Source organism: Sceloporus undulatus, chromosome 1, assembly GCF_019175285.1.
Source record: "Sceloporus undulatus isolate JIND9_A2432 ecotype Alabama chromosome 1, SceUnd_v1.1, whole genome shotgun sequence".
NCBI classification, from domain to species: Eukaryota; Metazoa; Chordata; class Lepidosauria; order Squamata; family Phrynosomatidae; genus Sceloporus; species Sceloporus undulatus.
Genome location: NC_056522.1, coordinates 270,545,188 through 270,564,836, shown reverse-complemented (window position 1 = coordinate 270,564,836; position 19,649 = coordinate 270,545,188). Strand labels below are relative to the sequence as shown.

At 40.9% G+C, this 19,649-nt stretch overlaps 1 protein-coding gene across 1 annotated transcript; it reads left to right on the top strand.

The window, feature by feature from the left end:
- The first annotated feature begins 279 nt into the window (after positions 1 to 279).
- On the top strand, positions 280 to 17,724 carry LOC121919985 (tumor necrosis factor receptor superfamily member 23-like). The gene is made up of 3 exons (XM_042447051.1): positions 280 to 504; positions 14,418 to 14,502; positions 17,342 to 17,724. Exons 1-3 carry the CDS (start codon positions 457 to 459, stop codon positions 17,482 to 17,484), a joined length of 276 nt encoding a protein of 91 aa, XP_042302985.1. The 5' UTR covers positions 280 to 456; the 3' UTR covers positions 17,485 to 17,724.
- Positions 17,725 to 19,649: the final 1,925 nt, after the last annotated feature.

Below are 19,649 nucleotides of genomic sequence, written 5' to 3'. Positions count from 1 at the left end.
TATTTTTAAAGTATTTAAAGCCTTTTTTAAAAGTCTCTTTCTAAAGTATTTTCAAGATGCCGATGCTTGAAGCCATGGACAGAAAAAAACCGTGGCTAAGGAGGGCTGACTGTAAAAGCAATCCATCGCCCTCCGTCTCGGAATCCTGGGGAATGGCCTTTTTCACTCCCAGGGAAGGAGCCCTTGGCAGCCTGAAAAGTTTGCAAAGTTTAGAGGGGGGGGGGAGGGGGTGCTGACGTCAAAGGGGAAGGCCAGTCTGCCTAGTGGGTTGGCCTCCCAGAAGAGAGCCAGGGAGAGGCAGGAGAGGGCTGGCTGTAGCCTAGTCCCAAAGGAAGGTCCTTGTTGCTCTTCCTTCCTTCAGAGGAGGAGGACTTGACCTTTCCTCTCTCAGACCCTGAGGCTGGGCACCCATTCCTCCCCAGAGAGCAGCCTTTGGAGGAGAAGCCCTGGGACGCGATGGGGCTGGCACTGGGGCTGGCACTCCTGGCCTGCCTCCTGGGCATGGTGAGTCAATGGGGGGTTGGGGGCTTCAGAGGGAGACCCCAGGCCCAAGGAAAGAAGGGCAGCCCGAGGTTATGGGCCCTCAGGGGCCAGCCTTCTCCCTTGGGCCAGGGATTCCTCCTGTTGCGCAATGATCCCGGGACAAATGCGGGGGAGGGAATCCGCCAAGGCTGGAAGGAAGGCTGGGGGGGGGGGGGGTTACTTGAGTTTCCGGCTCTGAAAGGCTTAGGAAAAACCTGGCTCTTTGGCTAAAGGAGAGAGAAAAAGAGAGTGCATCCACACTGGAGAAATAACCCGGTTTGGCACCGCTTTAACTCTTTTCTGGCTCAAGACTATGGAATTCTGGAAGTTGGAGTTTGTTGTGGGCCCAGAGCGGAGCACAACAAACTCCAGCTCCCAGAATTCCCTAGCCTTGAGCCAGAAAGGAGTTAAAGCGATGCCAAACCGGGTTATTTCTCCAATGTGGATGCAGCCAGTAAGAGTGCCTTTCATCCCTTCTCTTGTTTGCCTTTCTTTTTAGGAGGGCTTCCCTTCGGGAGGCTGCTAAACATTGTTGCCTTTGCCTTCCTTTCAGAGAGCTCTGAGTTGTATTCCTTAGTAGCTGTTGTGTTCTGTTGTGTTGCTTTCAAGGTTTGTTCAGAGGGTTGTTCTTTCTTTCTTTCTTTGAGGCTGAGAGAGTGTGACTCGCCCAAGGTCACCCTTGGTTTCTCTGACTGAATAGGGATTCAAACCTTGGACTCCAGGGACCTAGTCAGGCCCTCAGACCACTATGCTCTATATGCTCCAAGGGTTTGTTGGACGTCCATCTTGAGAATGGGTTGAACTGTAGATGTCATGCCAATAACATCTGGCCTGCACCACGCTGGTTAACAGGGAGTGGGGCTGAGGGGGGCAGAAAAGCCAAAAATGCACTATATATACTGTACACTTGTCCCTCCATATTTGCTAGGGTTAGGGGAAGAAGACCCCCGTCAATATAGAAAAACCACAAATAGCAAAAACACTGTTTTTACCTGAGAGGACACCTCTCTAGGAATCTCTAGGTCCTCCAGTGCAACTCTGTGGTCAACGTCCGACAGACACTGACCATAGAACGGCAGCTACAAAGGCCTAGTAGTAGTCTCTCTAGGAATCTCTAGGTCTTTAAGTGCAACGTTTAAAGTAGACCATAGAGTTGCACTGGGGGAACTAGATATTCCTAGAGAGAGCATATCAATCAAATCTGTGAATAATCAAGTCTGCAAATATCAAAGCCACAGATATGGAGGTGTGTGTGTGTGTGTGTATCCAGTATATTTGTTAAAGAGTACTGTCCGGCATCAAGAAAGGATTGCCATATACACTAGGGATCCTTCAACCTTCTCTGGATTTCAAAGGGCTGAGCAAAAAAACAGTGTGGTGCAGTGGTCTGAGCATTGGATAAGGACTGTAGGATAAGGACTCTAGCTAGGACTCCCATTATCCAATTAGATTAGGACTCCCACTGCTATTGCTCAAGGAGACCAGGGTTGGAATCCCCGCTTGGCCATGGAGACCCACTGGGTGACCTTAGGCAAGTCACACTCTCTCAGCCTCAGAGGAAGGCCATGGCAAATCCCCTCTGAACAAATCTTGCCATGGCAGGTTGGCCTTAGGGTCACCACAAACTGGAAGCGATTTGAAGGCACACAACAACATCTTAAGTGTGCAGGTGATGTGAAGGCACACACACACACACACACACACACACACACAAGCCACCCAGTCTGCAATAAGTTTATTTTCGGGGAAAGTGACATGTAACATGGCTGTACTGTACTTAGTTTTGAGCAAACTGAAAAGGGGATGGTCTGTGTCGAAAGCGAAAGGCACAACTCCAGAGTGTGCTTCCTGCGTGCTTCCTATGACATTAACAAGTCGGAAATGACTTGAAAGCACACAACACAACAGTGGATGGGCTATTACTGTTAGCAGCATTTCCTGCCCTTGTTCAGGCTGACAAACTGTGATGGTTGGCAAAACCATACCCAGAGGGCCCCAGGCTCCCAGCTCCTGACACACCCAGGGCTCTAGGCGCATGGGTATTTTTGGAAGCAACCAAAGACAAACTGATACACCGTATTGAGGATTTTCATTCTGAAAGCAAAGCTGTTTGTCTTCTCCAGATAAAATCACTTCTGTTTGTGTGTGAGAGAGGTATCTTGCACAGCACATAGTTCCTGAACTTTATACTACTCTGTTTAACAAAATCTTGGACTTGGCATTTGACGAGACACTTGGCTTCTCTGATTCAGAAGTCTCAAATCCTGTACGAAACTGCAAATCCCAACAGTCCACTTTAACTTGGCAGTTAAAGTGGACTCACGGTGCTATAACTGTGTGTGTGGTGAAAGAGAGATGCCTCCTCCGCCATTTTAGGGATAATTTTAAAGCCAATTTTATATTAAGGGCTTTTGGCTTCAGGCAGATAAAGTGGCTTTGAGGCTGAATCAGGCTGAGTGTTAAGCAAAGCTAGGGGAAAAAGGAATAAATCAGAAGAAGATGGTGAGATTAAAGCAGCAAACTGCATTGGTTCAAAGATAGAAGGCAGGATAATCTAACAGATTTGAATGAATGAATGAATCAAGCAATGAAGCACTGCCAGGTGTTCTGTAGGTTTCAGGTTACAGCCATGGACTGCTGAAACAAAAGAAAGAAATAATGGTCATAGCAGCCACATGTACCAGATACCCAAAAGTGTCTCAAGCCATGACCAATACTTGCAGATTTATTTGATAGTCAGCAAACAAAACTAAACTGTTTTTAGATTACCAAAATTGGATTAACCCATTGTGGATGGTGGTACGGATGAAAAAATAAATTATTAAATTATTATTGTAGTCCCACTCTGGGCCTCCTCAGCTGTGGCATCCCACTTGTGAAATGTTTTTCCTTTTGGAGGCCCAGTTGGCAGTGACACTGACTTTTTCCCCCACACCTGGTGAAAACACACTTTAAAAGAGCATTAAAGACCAATCTCTTCTGGAAGGCTTATCGAAATGATTTTTTTTAATTGTGAAATTTAAATGATGAATTTTAAATGTGTAATATTTTAATATGTGTATATCTTATTCGTCCTTTTAAACTGACGTGTATTTTAACTGATGTCTTTTAACTCATGTTGTTTGTCTGTTAACTGTTGTTGTTCCCCACTTCAATCCATGGGGAAAGTTGGGTAAGAAATAACAACAACAACAACAACAACAACAACAACAACAACAACAATAGAATTGCTGATGGCTGCAAACTTCTTAAATGGTTAAATAAAATAAATTATGATAAAAATGTAAACTTTCCCCAGTTGCTTAACTTTTATGCTTATCTTTTATACTGTATGCTTCAAAAACAAACAAACAAAAAGACCTGAAAAGCCAGGAAATAAATTATTATTAGTAGTAGTATTAATATTATTAAAAATAGCTTTTTATTAAGGACTTATGGAATCTCACAAGTTTGGCTCAAATCTGTTCAGGTTTTTAACTGTTATATGATGTAATATATTTTAGGCCATTTTATTATTCCTCGTTCTTTTAAGTTTAAATTGTTCCAAGTTGTTTTAAAATTGATTCCCCCCTCCCCATATCTTGTGATATAGGGATATAAATATTTTAATAAATAAAATAATGAATGACTACATCCTCAAAAATTAAAGTCCCATTCTTATGATATAGGGTTATAAATCTTTTAATAAATAAAATAATAAAGGAATAAATGAATACATCTTCAAAGAGTAGGATCTCAGTCTTGAACGGCTAAATTAATTTTATTCAAGTTTCAAAAATGCATAGAAGCTATCCAGAAATAAGAGCAATGCCTAAATCTGGGCATTTTTTTAAAAAAACAGGGCAGTGTTTACAAGTGGGAGCAAGATTATTTGACTTCATCAAGCTGGTTCTTAAGCAAGTCGTAAAGAAAACAGGAAATTACAGCACCACAAGTCAGGCAAAAAGGTGGAGAAAATATTTTCCCTTCCTTGCTGTTAAGCAAACCAGGGGGCTGAGGAAGACAGAGTTGAAGAAAAGACATTTCTGTTAAACTGTATTTAGGTGTGTATTTTTTTTTTAAAAAGAAGAAATTTAAAATGTTTGCCCATCCTGGGACCCAGCTTTCTGACAGAAAGCAAACTTTAAAATATAAACAAAGGCAAGAGGTTTAGTCCTGGCCCTCATTCAATGTAATGCTTTTAAATTTATAAATATTAACTGTCTTCTCAAACAGGGAACCCCCTGTACCCTAATAAACCAATTAGCAAGAACTGTGACCTCTTTTTCAGGTTTTATTAAAGTATAAAATCTGAGTGTCATTCCTTGAAGCATAGAATCTGTGTGTTCTTCCAGTTCTACCTCTCAGTGGCCAAAGTAGAAAAATTCCTTTCACGAAGGTTGCTTATCTTTTATATTTCATGCTTCAAAAACAAACAAACAAACAAAAAGACCTGAAAATAAAGCCAGGAAATAAAAAATATACTCAATTCCATCATAAATGACCATGCTTGGGATTGTGTTTTTAAAACCTGTACATAGAGAAACATTTCCATGAGTTGCCCTGAAAGTGAAAGGACCACCAAAAGGAAAGGCTATGAGAGACAGTATCTGATAAATTAATCTGTTAGTCTTAAATATACCGTAAAAAGTTGTATTTTTAGTAGCAACAGAGTAACACAGCCAGGAAGGCTAAGTCAAATGTTGTGTCCACTTCAGAAGGGCACTGTTATGAATTTCTACAGTTGAAAATGAAAATGAAAACTTGCCTAATAATGTTCTAATAACACTTAAGTTCTACAAGGCTAGAAATAGCAAAAGTATGGAAAACAAAAAATCTCTCCGTACAAAAGAGGTTAAAAAGGATATGGTCAGCCCATAGCTCTTTCAGAAAAACTAACATACTAACAGTAAGAGCATTAAGAGGGGAGACAAAAACAGGATATATTTGAGAGTGATTGGAAGCTATTTATTGCTTATATTAGTCACGGCTATACTGGACTTAAACCTGCTTTGGATCAAGCAAGATCTTGGAAAAACAAGTACTGTATTGAAGGTTATGATTAATATATAAACAACACATGTAACTATTTGGAAGACAATTGATATTTATGGTGATTGTCAGGAATAAGGTCATGACTTCATGATTTGGGGAGGGGAGGGTAGAAAGGAGGAGTAGAGGGAGAAGGGAGAAAAATTAATAGTTTTTTGTGGGTTTTTCAGGGTATGTGGCCATGTTCTAGAAGAGTTTATTCCTGACATTTTGCCTGCCTCTGTGGCTTCAGATTTCTCTGAAGATGCCAGCCACAGATGCAATGAAATGTCAGGCATAAACTCTTCTAGAACATGGCCCAAAAAACCCACAAAAAACTATGGTTGAAGCCTTCGACTTCACATAAGAAAAATTAAATTATAATATCTGTATGGGAAGAAAGAATTATTGTATGTAGCAGGATTAAAATTGTTCAAATTTAAACAATGAATTGGAAGATAAATTCACTGCTCTAAATACAATATGAGTTGACTTAGCATGTTTATTTGGCTTATGCTTGCTAAACAAAACTTTTTTAGTGTCAAAACAGCCCAGAAATATATGAACGTAAATATTTGTTTCGAGTGGGGGGAAATACCACTAGTGCTTTAATGTATTTAAACCTTTTGAAAACTCCATGAGGAAATAATTTTTGGAACAACATTTCCCTTTATATTTTTACAACAACATGTATTTGCCTTACATTGTTTGTTTACATTTGAAGGGGAAAGACACAGAAAATTATAGACACTAATTTTAACTCTGTACCTAAGGTCATTAGGGCATTTCCAATTTCTCCATCATGATTTACAGGATATTGCATTGGCATCCATTCATCCTGACTAGTGAATGTGATGAAACATAGGCCTCATACAGACAGGCCAAAATGAAGCTGCTTCTGGTCACTTTGGAGGTATGCTGTTTAAATGATGCATGCGTCCTAAGAGTCTGGAAGCCACGCCAAAGCCACAATCCAGTCCTAAGGACTGGAATCATAGAATCATAGAGTTGGAAGAGACCACAAGGGGCCATCTAGTCCAATCCCATTCTGCCATGCAAGAATTCACAATGGACGCAGCTTTGACTCAGCTTACAGACTCTTAGGACACATGCATCATTTAAACAGCATACCTCCAAAGTGACCCGAAGCAGCTTTATTTTGGCAGTCTGTATGGGGCCATAAAGAGGGGATTTTTTTTAAGAAATATAATTTTTGGTGGGAAAAAATAAGCACTCAAAAATTATCACCATAGACCTTTTGTCAACAAGTCTTAAGGAAACAAATGCAGACTTATAACTTCAGCGGTGCCACTTTTCTTCCTTTGGGTGAGAGAAACTTTTTTTTTATTATGGCACAGAAGGTGCAGATGATGAATATCCATTTTAACTGGCCTTTATCTAGAAGCAAACATTCTTGATTGAAATCCAGGTCAGTTAGAAAAAAACCTATGCTTCTAAACATAAACTACAATAGTCAGGCAGTTTTTAGTTAAATGTGTTTCAGGCTTGAGGTGAATGCATTTCAGGATGAGGCTATCCCCTATTAGTGTTGCTGCAAATCTGAGCAATCTGAGCATTTTTATTAATGGCTTCCAATCCTTTTAAAAAATAAAACAAAAAATCTCAGATGTAATTTTTTTTATGAGCCACCGTTAAATGTGTACCTTTCATTCACTGATAATTCACTTTGAGATGATTGTGATTTACAGTACTTCAATCTGTTTGATTATAGCTGCAGTCAGTGGCATCACTGAGGTTGGTGTCACCCAGTGAGGGTGCAGCAAAGGGCTGGGGGGGGTAGTAAATGCCCCCATCCTCCCTCCCTCCTGATACCTTGCTCACTTGCCCCACCCAACCTGGCTGCCCACCTGCTGCTGGACTAGATTGCTGTGGCCTCTGGGGGGCCCATTTGGGGGTCTGGCAAGACTGCTTGCCCAGTAGCCATGCCAGACTCAGAATAGAAGGCACCACACCTCCAAAAGCAGCTGCTACTGGGGTGGCAAGAGGTATGACACTGTGGTCTCCCGATTGCCCATAGGCAATGCTGGTGAATTAAAAAAGGAGGTGATGCCTTTTCTCACTCACCCAGTAGCTGCACCAGTCACACTGCGTGTAATGCCCCTCTGGGTGTACAACCCTCCTGGGGTGTTACCTGGGGTGGTCCGTGCTTCATGCGCCCTCTAGTGACACCTCTGGCTGCAATTTGCAAACTAACTATTAGAGAGGGAGCTTCCCAGAGGACACCTAACACATTTATATTGTATTCAGGCAGACCCAGTGTGGTGTAGTGGTTTAAGTGCCAGACTATGACTCTGGAGATCAGGGTTCAATTTCCAACTCAGCCACTAAACCCACTGGGTGACCCAGGGCAAGTCACACTTTCTCAGCCTCAGGGGAAGGCAATGGCAAACCTTATCTGAATAAATCTGACTTGGCAGGTCAGAAACAACATGAAGGCACACGACACACACATACTTCATTTAACAAAGCTGCTGACAGGCTCCTTTAAAAAAATCTCTTTTTTCACCCAATCACTTACTTTTTCTTCTTGTCCTTTGTCTAACTGGAAGGTTTTTTAAAGCAGCATCACTATTGGGAGGCTGGTGAAGAAGGGTTGGAGAAAGACAGATTTTCAGTGTTGTGTTGCATCAGTGTGCCTGCAGTAAACAGTGCAATATAATTTGATCTGGGGGAAAATTGGATTTTACTTTGTTTTTTTTTTTAAAAGAATTTCTTTATTGTATTAAAAAGACAAGCATTATACAACTACATACACACATTGCAAACATACATAACACATGGACAAACTGATCCACAAAATTTAAAATAAGACTTCCAAAATCAAAAGTGGTCGCTATTTCAGTTACTTAGGGGTTTGGTTATTTAAACTATCTCCTATTGATAACAAAGGGAAAAACTTTACTTATCACCTCTGCAATTGCAATTTTGAGTAAGACTTATATTTGCTAAATGAAAAAATGGGATTTTACTTTAGCTGATTCTGCTGTAGTTGTGTGTTCCTACATACAACATGCAAAAGCAAATAGAAGCTACCTCCAGAATTCCCTACAAAGCCTAAGTGAACAGCAAAACAGAGAGAAAGGATAGAGCAGATAGGCCTGCCTCACCAGCTGCTCAAAGCATGTTTTAAAAGAGCATGGCTCTGCACGTTTGGCCACCAAAATGGAAAGCATGAGAAAAGTGGAGGCTGGTGAAAGGAAAAAAAAAAATTCCTGGTTGCATTTTGGAAGAAGCATTTAAGTGGTCTCTAAAAGGTTCTTTTTCTTTCTTTCTTTCTTTCTTTTTTTTGGTTCACTTAGGCAAGGCTTACTTAACTTGTTTTTATGTGCCTTCAAATTGGCTCGGACTTAACAACAACCCTGTCCTGGGGTTTTCTTGGCAAGATTGATTCAAAGGGGGTTTGCCACTTCCTTTCTATAAGACTGAGATAGTGTAACTTGCCACTGAATGAGTTTCCATGGCTGAGCAGGGACTTGAACCCTGGTTTTTCCAAGTCCTAACCAACATTCAAGCCACTACATCTCGCAACAGTCTGTCTGTCTGTCTGTCTTACATGCGTATTCAGAGAGAGAGATTCATATTTTAGTTTAGTTAAACTTCTCTTTGCTTTTGTGATGGTTAACAGAGTTTTAGAGAGGAAGGATCGTGAGAGATTGTTATTGGAATGAAAAGCCCATTAGAGCCTTTATTCATGTCTTAGTGGAGGCACCTGTCCTAGGTGCCTGTTTTATGATGACGTGTTTGAACAACCAAATTGCAGGTAGAAAAATAAGTTTAGAATCCTCAACAGGAGGATCATACAACCCTTGAGATGTTGGACTAGTTAACACACCCCATGGGGAGGACTGGCAGCTGAAGTCCAACAACTTTGGGGCAGGCCCCATCTTTCCCATATTTGATACAGAGAGGAGAAAGGAGCTGAGATTGAAAGTGAAGAACAGTGCTTTAACTGCCCTTTAATGTGAATCAACATAATATTCTGATACTTCAGGGATCCATTTTAATTCAGTATTTGATTATTTTAATCCTTCTCCACTTCAAAAACACATTCAAACTTTCTGAAGCTTGTGACTCTTCGTGACTTTATTACATATTTCCTATTCATGGTTGAAAGCCTGATCGTAAGAGAATTACATAGAAATATATTTCATTAAAATCATTGGCACAGAAATTGCCCTAGAGTTTCTTTGGTGTTTATCACACGGAGGTTTTTGCAGCTTTTTGCAGCTGAGATCTGATGTGACTGCGGGTCCAACAATATGAATTCACGCGATAACATTATCACACACGATTCCTTTCTATGGGGGCTCCTTGTGTGGCGCTTCTGCAGTGATTCCAAAGTGACCCCTCATTTTGGTAAAATCGGTAACAAGCAAATTCACAGAAATCGCTTCCAAGCTCACTTCGATTTCACTCTGAATAGGTCTGGTGTGGAATGCAACTTTGCTTCTGCTCTGGTATACCACTGCAAACCCCCTGGGTTGCAAATTTCCCATGATGCGGTGCTACAATTTCCCCCCATTTCCTTTTGGTGGCCCTTTCACTTTCAGGGCAACTTTCAGAGCAACTCGTTTTTTGGGAATATATATGTGTGTGTATGTGCATGAATGTGAATATACAGATATGTATATCAATCTGTCTGTCTGTCTGTTGAAATTGCTGAAATGGAAGGGAAAATAAAAAAGGGGGAATGAAGAAGACACAGAAATATTCACGAGGCAAATATTCACGCAATCATGCAATTATGCAAAACAGGGAACAAAAACTTGCGCCCCCTTTCACCCCAGAAATGTACAAGGTTACGATGCATTCAGACCCCCACTGAGCATGTGCAAGGGTGCCGATTCGAATCGTTGAATCCCCCGGTGTGGTAATACAATTTGCACTCACTCTGCTTTGCTTGAATCTGCATCACGTGACTTGCCTTGGATTCGATTCCCCCTCAATTTGGAAGGGCAACCAGGTGTGATAAAACATTTACGTTATAACGTGAATTTGCATAGCTGAACCAGAAGTCACCCCGGATCTGAGCTGCAAAAACCTCTGTGTGATAAGCACCTTTGTCTTAGGCTAGTGTACCCTAGAGGCTGTCCAGGGTTTTATACACAACTCTCCCACTACCTGATCTTTTTAAATGAACATGACAGGAATGTAGCTTCAATCTCTTTTTATGCCACATATTTAAATTGAGAATTAATTGTCTTCAACAGTTGTCCAGACCTTTACTGTACCTTTGACCAGTTTGAGAACTGTATCTTTATATATTACTAATAATCTCATATTGATGCCCAGCTGTTTGTGCAACTTAAAAATGGAATTCTAATGAATGAGATGGCAGTTCAGACCTTTTCAAATGCACTGAAATGAGGAGGGTTCAGCATTATAGAATTCTGGTCAGGTCACTGGGAAAATTCCTGTTGATGCAAATGTTAGATTGAGGCAGTGATTCATAAATCTGCTATTCTTGTAAATACACTTGTCACCTGTTTGCAGATCTACTATAATGAAGGTCACCACTGTTGCAGCAGTAGTCCAATATCCACTGCAAATTTCCTAAGGTATCAGCAGTGGACTGCAAAGGGCATATGTTATCTTACTTGTCAGTATCAATGGAGTCCTTTACTGATATATTATTGTATTAACATCTAGTTTTGTTCTCTTATTTTCTGCCTATCGTGATCCTACTGTCAATGAGTAAATGTTCCGGTTGTCATCAATTTATTTTAGTTGATATATTGTATTAACATAATGTTTTTAATGGACATTATGCCACAGACAAATACAAATCTGTATGTTCATCTATCTATCTATCTATCTATCTATCTATCTATCTATCTATCTATCTATCTATCTATCATCTATCTATCTGTCCCTCCCCATTGGCATTAGTAGTTCTTAGAAAGTGCAACTGTGGGTTTGGACAGTATATTTTATGAATATGTTTTGAAAGTGATTGGCTGATAAACACATTGCTGGTAAACTGCTGAGCCTAGTAAGCACAGCCAGTTGGTATAAACTGTGCTCTCCTGCATCTCTCCTGTTTTAACATTACCAACGGTATCATGTAGTTATCTAGTGCTCATGGTGAAGAATTGAATTTACATATGACAGAGCATGAGTGTCTAGTTCAGCCCTTTATAGCAAACAAATGGTGTCTTCTTAGATTTTAGGTGGTGTGTTACTAGAGTTTTAGGACTCTTGTTCATCATTGCATTTAACATGGTTGACACAAGTGGGGAGGCCCTGTCTGGCCAACAAAGTCTCCAGGGAATTTGTCCTTGCCCCAAACCTCTCCTCTTGAGGGAAAAATATTAAGTTTTTAACTCTTAATTTTTATATATTGAGGACTTGAATTTAAGTCCTGTATAGTTTTGTTACATTTTGCTGTGGATCAATGATGCCCTGTCTAAAATACTAGAGCAGAAGGCTAAAATAATAATGTGAGATTGTTGCTGCTGCGTAGTTTGATGGGATCAGCATGCAACCAGTGAAAAGTATCTTGTGAGCTTGGTGGGCAGGCCTGCTTAACTGTCTTATTCCAAAGGGGATACCCCCCCCCCCATAGATGTCGGACTTGCTACTGATCTTGGAACTATTCTTTTTATTGTTGGTTTCTGGGTTTGTTTGTGAGATCTTCTTGTAGTACACTTCCTCGCTATAGCACACATTGATCTGGATGGCATAAATTGCTTGCTGGGGGCAGGTGGAGTTTGTGCTGTTTTGCTTCTCTGTGGAATTAAAGAGTCTGGCGCCAGCAGTGGTGTAGTGGTAAATTATGAAGTACAGGCCTTCGCCAGAACACTCTCAATAGCAACATCACCATGGAAAGTCCACCAGTGCAAGTGGTTGGGTTAATCTGAGGTCCTGTCTGCACAGGTCAAATAAACTGGCCTCCCTTTCTCCTCTTAGTAGAGAGTCCGGATGACACAGAGGCAAATTCCCAACTCTGGCACAAACAGTGTGGATTACGTTTGGTCCATTCAGCACCATACCTGGGATATATCCCACTTAAAAAGGTGTAAAATTAGTCCCAAGTTGATTGACATATACCTTGCTGAATTGATTTTCTGGTGCCTAGACATGGTCCAAATCATCTGACTCTTCTACAGCAATGCTCTTCAATATGGGGTTCACACAGGCCAGTATCAGTCTGCTATCTATTGGCTGCTGATCCACAGCAAGTTTCCAGGAAAAAGAGAAACAGTTGTAAACAATGGACCACTCCTGGAGTATTCTTGCCCTTGCAGACAGCACCAAAGTATCATTTCCAGCAATCTTCATCCCTATCAGGAAAGCTGTAAAGCTCCTGCAAAGAGGTGTTTATCAGCTTCCTTTTCTTCCGCAGTTTCATCAGCCAAAAGCCTCTCTTCCTCTGGGTCTTCCAACTCTACAGAGTAGATTTTCATGGAAGCAAGAGGACTGAAAGGAAAAGAGGTTCGGCCAATGGAAAAACTCTATTAATTCAAAAGCCTCTGGTTGCCATAACAATATATCTTTACTGGGGAAAGCCATTTTCCCTCTAGTTACTGTGCAGATTGAAGATGAAATTGAAGAAAGAGATGAATCCAAGGAGAATATCACACAGTATTTTTCGCCTGGTCCAGGCATGCCCGATCCAGGCACAGGCTGGGAATGGGCTTGAATGGGTGAGAGCGGGTATTATTTCACAGGAAAAGGCTGCCGATGCCACTGGGAAACTACAAGCCGTCTGCCAGCCACGCTTTGCCTGCCAATTTTGAAGGACAGATTTGACGGGCAAAGTGCGGCAGGGGGACAGCTTGTAGTCTTCCAGTGGCATTGGCGGCATTTTCTGTATGATAACACCTGTTCTCACCTATTGAAGCCCGTTCGCAGCCTGTGCCTGGATCGGGCAAAAAGTGATGTAAGATAATCTCCCAAGAGTGGTTGGGGTGGTAGGTGATGTGAAAGTGCTGCTAATCAAGAAGCTTGGTGGCACAGTGGTTAAATGCCATTACTACAGCCACAAGGTTGTGAGTTTGATCCCAGGGCTCCAAGGTTGACTCAGTCTTCCATTCTTTTGTAGGTCAGTAAAGTGAGTACTCAGATTGTTGGAGACGATTAGTTTATAGATTGTAAGCCTCCTAGAAAGTGCTGAGTTCACTGATAAGCGGTATAGAAATGTAAATCCTATTGCTATTGCTGTCTTCAACCATGTTAGAACTGGCTCCACACCACTGCTAGGCACTAAAGCTTTCACCTATGCTATTGTTCCTCAGCAGCTATTGTTTATAAAAGAACTCTCCATGCCAATCTACCCACAATCACAGCCGTGTCAGTGCAGATTCTTTATGCTTTTTCTCACTGTTTTTAATTTTTTAATAAGGATTGTTACTACTTGATTCTGCATTGGTGCTAAAACCAAGAAGCCCATGAATACATATAGGTCAGGAATCCTTGGAACCCGCTTTGTAGTCATAATAGTTTTCATATTAAAGTCAGTGGAAATTTCATACTGCATGAAACTCTGGGCCAATAACATAAATGGGCATGTCACCTGTTATATTCTAAAGTTTGTTATTAGTTTTTTGGACTTCATATGCTAGAATCCTTCATGTTGGTTACAGGATTCTCTTAGTTGTTGTCCAAAATTTTAAGGCATTCTTCTAGAGATTGATGGTGTAAGAGAATCAAATTTCATTTTACAATTCTCAAACAAATTTCATTTAACATTGAATCTGTTTTGAACTCAGCTCTTCTTTAATGCTCAGCACAAGAATGTTCTTCCTGTGAACTTGCTAGGCTTCAGGATCTGTGTTTTAAAATAGCTACTAAATCTCACATGAAGATAAGCTGATGCAGCCATTTAGTTCATTGCTTTGAAACTTGTCTCTTGGATCTTTTAGGGTGAATCTCCGTTGTTGAGACTCTACTGTGCTGATGGAGAATATGCTTATGTGGGTCAGCTTTGTTGCAAATATTGCCCTGCAGGTAAGGATAACAGTGGCTATTTTTTTCTGGAAAAGGAAATTATGCCCATCTTTCTTTGTTAGTGCCAGAGAGTGGAAATTGTTTCCTTAGCAGTTGGGAAAGAGCACCTTACCAGTAATCTTTGTAACCCTGGAACATAAATCAGTAATAAGTTATTAATAAGCACATATTTATAAAGCAAGGATGTTAGAGATTCATTTTAGATACAAAGAGCTTGAAGGGTGTGGGAGTGAAACTTGCTCCCTTCCTGTCTGAACTCCCCTGTTTGAAGCATTCTCTGCCACCTGACTTACTTCTAGTGCCAGAAAGAAACAGAAAGGAAAATCACTTCAAATTTCAAAGTGGCAGTGGGGTGTAGTGGTTATAATATCACACTTGGACTTGAGAGAGCCTGGTTTCAGTCCTCATTGAGCTGTGACGCTCACCAGGTGATCCTAGGCCAGCAACTCCCACTCACTCTGGCAGCTGGCCTACCTAACAGGGATGATGTGGGAGTGTGGAGTTCCATGAACACCACCAGGCAGCATATAAATGTAGATGATGATGATGATGATGATGATGGGGAAGAGACTGGCTATATCCCCCCTGCAACTAATCTCTCTTTTGTCCATAAAACAGCCCCTCCCTTTTAATGACATCCATCTCCCGCTCCTTCAGTCAATTATTTCTGTTTTATATGAGAAAACATGTATTTGTTCTGTAAATAATGATTATCTGTTACATTCTCAATAAATAATTTCCTTTTTCAAAGCTGAAACCATTTTAGCAAAAATCAGAACTGTTTTAACCCAAATGGGCTTTCCGTCTCTCTGTTTATTTGCTTATTATTGGTTAATTGCATATCTTTTCTGTCTGTCCTCCACAGGGAGGCTCTCCCATAATTTTAAATTTGTAACACTTGATTTCTATGGTCAAGGTGGGTATTTGAACCTGATTGCCTCCAAACCAGTGTTGCCAATCACCCTTGAAGGAAATCTCCCTGAAAATCCCCGAAATGCCCCCAAATTCCCTGGGCATCTGGGTCAGGGGCGGGACATCCAAGTCAGGGATCAAGGGACTGCAAAGCACTATGGGAAGGCAAAAGGGGCGGGGACCTCTGTGTCGGCCATTTTGGGGGGGTGGGGACTTCCAGGTCGGACATTTTTGGGGGCGGGAAAGGCATTTTTAGCCATTTTGGGTTGGTGGGAAGTGAAATAATTCCCTATAAACAGAAAGGCTTTTAATTCCCTGGAAATTCCCCATAAATTTTTAATACCTGGAAATTGGCAACACTGCTCCAAAGCAAGTTAGGCACTCTCTTACACTATGCTTCTAGAATTCAAAAATTTAAAGGCGCATGGTAAACAACAAGAACATTCGGGAATTTTCAACATGTAGTTCAAACATGGTTCTGTTTTTATCTTGGAGAGCTGTATAAATCATGGGTGGGGATCGTGTGTCCCTCCAGGTATTGTTTATGCTGACAGGGACTGCTGGGAGTTGCTGTCTAACAACATCTGGAGGGCTGCATTATTCCCACCCAAAGTGTTAAACCTTAGATTGCCAGTGGTCTGTTTGCCACTACTTCAGCCTTGCAAACCATTTTACCATTGCTACCAGCCAACACATATGTTATTAGTCTGCAATTCATACTCACTCTAGGTAATCTTATTTAAGAACCTGGAAACATTATTTTTGGACTGCAAACTCCATAATACTCCAGTCACTGGCTGTGCTGAACATAGGCAAATCCAGAGTTACTCTAAAAAAGTAAACTTTCCAAGCTCTGGATCTACATATCTGTTTATAAGTCTCAGACACTTTAACTGGCCTCACTGCTGTTGAATATGACATTTGGCGATGACAACTATAGTGATAAGAGAGAAAGCTGAAAGATATTTGGTGTTGCCAGGGAGCAATTTAAGATTAAAAGGCTAGCAGAATCCAGTGTGACTGCTAACAAACATGCTTGTGACTCCTGTCCAGTCAACTCAGTCAGGCATTTACATGATTTAGAGACAGCAATGCCCTTGATACCTTGTGATGCCCTTTGGTAAAGTTATTAGGTTCCACATGGTTGCTGCTCAGTGATGCTATTTCTTCCACAAGTAAGCACATTATTAGAGCTATATAGTTTGTTACAGAATCATTACCTTATTTATAGTTCTAACTTCATACATTCCTTGGCCATGATTATTTATGTACCTTAGATCTAAATTTGGTGTCTTTCCCCTTGCTTCCTTAATCATCACGACTGATACAGATCTAAATTCAGTAATGGCGTTAGCGCAGTCTGCTAACACACGGGGAAATTACTTGCCCCAGCAACTCTCTTTGTCATTCACCAAATTGGCTTCAGGGGGCTTTACAGTCTTCTAGAACAGGGTTGGGAGAACATAGGGTCTGAAGTGGGATTTGCTCCTTCCGTCTTCCACTTTTTATCAGTTGAAACATCCTTTGGGAAATGGGTCATAAGATACTCTGAACCTCTTTGCACATAACTGTAAATCCTGCCAAATTTGTAGGGGGATTTAATTTTTCCCCCCAGAGTTCCATCATAGCCACATCTTAAATCACTTATACAGAGACAAAATAATAATTTAGATTGTAAGGCTGTGGGCAGAGTTTTGTTTAAATTCTTGTACAGTATTTGTTGACCAAGTGCTTTCTAAATTAATGAGAAAACTGGGATGACTAGCATGTGCTGGGCGACTTAGCTATGGCCTCCCAGCTGTGTAGGATTTCAGTACCAGATTGTTCAACAGTTACTAGCTGTTCCTTGTATGCTTATTCAGAAGTAAGTCCAGCTGGGTCTTTGTGGAATTAATTTTGTAGTAAATGTGCATCTCTCATTTATTAGGTACCTATGTGGGTGAACCCTGCACTATTCCACATACTTTGGGGCGCTGTATATCTTGCACAGAAGGAGTAGACTACACTAAACATCCAAATGGCCTTAATCGATGCTTACCTTGTGACAAATGCAAACCTGGTATAGTATGAATTTGTGACTTGTTCTTAAGGCGTCTGTTTTCTGGTTTTTAAAAGCTCCACCATGTTCTCTTGATGCATTCTGTTACTTTGTGTTTTTCTAACATTAATCCAGAGCTGGGGAATCTATTCTCCCCTGCCCAAGGCTGCATTCCCTTAAGCATAGTCTGTTGTGGGGCATGCTGGCAAAGGGTGGGGCCAAAGTCACAAAATATTAGGGTTTTCTTTCTCATAATTCCTTCTCCTCTTTCCTCCTCCTCCTTGTCCAGTGAGCAGCTCCAAATGTCTAGTGTACTGCTAGAAAGTTGGAGAGTGACAGCTGCACATGACAGGAGGGTACAGTCTGCCTGTCTAGGAAGCTGCCGTTTTTTTTTTAAAAAAAAAAAAAGTAGGAGGATTTTTTTTTTTTTTTTTTTTTTTTTTTTAAAAAATAAAAAAAAAAAAAAAAAAATAATATAGATGGGCAAACTTTCATCCTAGAAGGGCTGTTTGCAAGTAGAGCGTATTGTCTGTAGCATGAATTAGGATCTTGTCCATAAATTTACAAATAAACCACCATCCCACTTTACACTATGCTCTTTACCTGTTTTTGCCCCTTCTGCTTGACATCAGCTGACATTGCCGACCTTACTTGCGCCTGCATGGTCTCATTCCTAAACTTAAACTCCCACTGCCAATATTAGTGAACATTCAAAACATTGCTCAAGTGCCTATTTATCATTGCATGTGAATATTTAGTTACAAACCTAATCTAGAAAATTCCCAAAACAAGGTCTGCAGAAAAATCAGAACAGGGGGCAGAGCAGGGATTGCTTTTTTTTAAATATTTATTTGCCTTGTTGGCAATTGAAATTTGTAGCTTAGGACATGAAATGATAAAGTTGAAGAGCTCCAGTAGAGGAGGTTAAACAGATGACAATGAAGACCATTCCAGTATTATCCACGGCTGAGATATCATGGAGCACAAAGAAGAGCTTGGATTTTAATCCTTGCCAAATCCTTGGTCCTCAGATCAAGCTACATTATTACATGCGTTACCCGGGATACCGAATGCCCGGGTTACGAAATTTTTCGGGCTACGAAAAAATCCCATAGGATTTATTGCTCGGCTTACGAAGTTTCTTCGGGTTACGAAAACACCGCGGCGCTATTCCCGCCACCGCGGCAGCAGAGAGCTATTTTTCCCATTATCGCTCATGGAATTCGGACTTACGAAGGTATTTCGGTTACGAAATTAACCGCGTAACGAATTAATTAATTTCGCAACCTCGGGGTACCACTTTAATAAACAAATGAGGGAATGGGGAATGCATGAACCTGGTTTCTCATGTCTATTATCGTAACAGGAAACCATGCTTTACCTTCTGCACCAGGAACATAGCCAATATATTTAATGAAGAGAATGATTCAGTTTTTTAAAATGGCCTAAACCCAACTATCAGTCCCAACTAGAGTTGACCAAAGAGGTATAAAGATTTGTGAAGTCAGTTACTTACAACACTGTTTTTATCAATAGGTTCACTCTGCTTAGGATAAACAAGTGGATTTAAGCCTAGAAATACAGGTTTAATAGCCTATACCATATTCACTTTGAACCAGGCTATTTTTATGATAAATGTAAACAGCCACTTTTTCAATGTGTAAATCAGAACAAATTAAACAAATGTTGTCCCTTTTGCAAAAGGTGGTAGCATAGCCCTGTCAAATTTCCAGTGGGACAAGGCCAATGATGAATCATCCAAAACATAAGAACTTTTCATTAAGGCCACTTTTCATAATTCTTCTGGATGCATTTATGTACATCTTCGTGTAATTCCTGTATTGTTAGGAACACATTGTCACTATATTTGAAATAAAATTTTAGAAATACTGTACACGTGCGCCCGCGTCCATATGCGGGTGAGCTATACGCGGATTTGAGCATACACAAATCCGCGGAGAGCCGCGTGGGGTGCAAGGGTGGCGCACCCATTTGAATGAATGGGGGTGCCATGTGCGTGTGTGCCGCTGCACCACCGCTGCATGCACGAGTCCCATTCAAGTGAATGGGCTCGAGCATACACGTTTTTGGCTTATGTGGGGGGGGGGTCGTGAACGGATCCCCCGCGTAAGCCAAGGGTGCACTGTATTACAGATCTTCACTTCTCCCCTATTAATTGAAAACTGTTTTCAAAACT

What these genes read in the sequence shown, in the direction of transcription:
- LOC121919985 (XM_042447051.1), top strand. Translation starts at nt 457, where the DNA reads ATGGGGCTGGCACTGGGGCTGGCACTCCTGGCCTGCCTCCTGGGCATG. An exon ending in TGGCCTGCCTCCTGGGCATG is followed by an intron (nt 505 to 14,417) that starts GTGAGTCAATGG and finishes TGGATCTTTTAG; the next exon opens with GGTGAATCTCCGTTGTTGAG. An exon ending in TTGCAAATATTGCCCTGCAG is followed by an intron (nt 14,503 to 17,341) that starts GTAAGGATAACA and finishes CTCATTTATTAG; the next exon opens with GTACCTATGTGGGTGAACCC.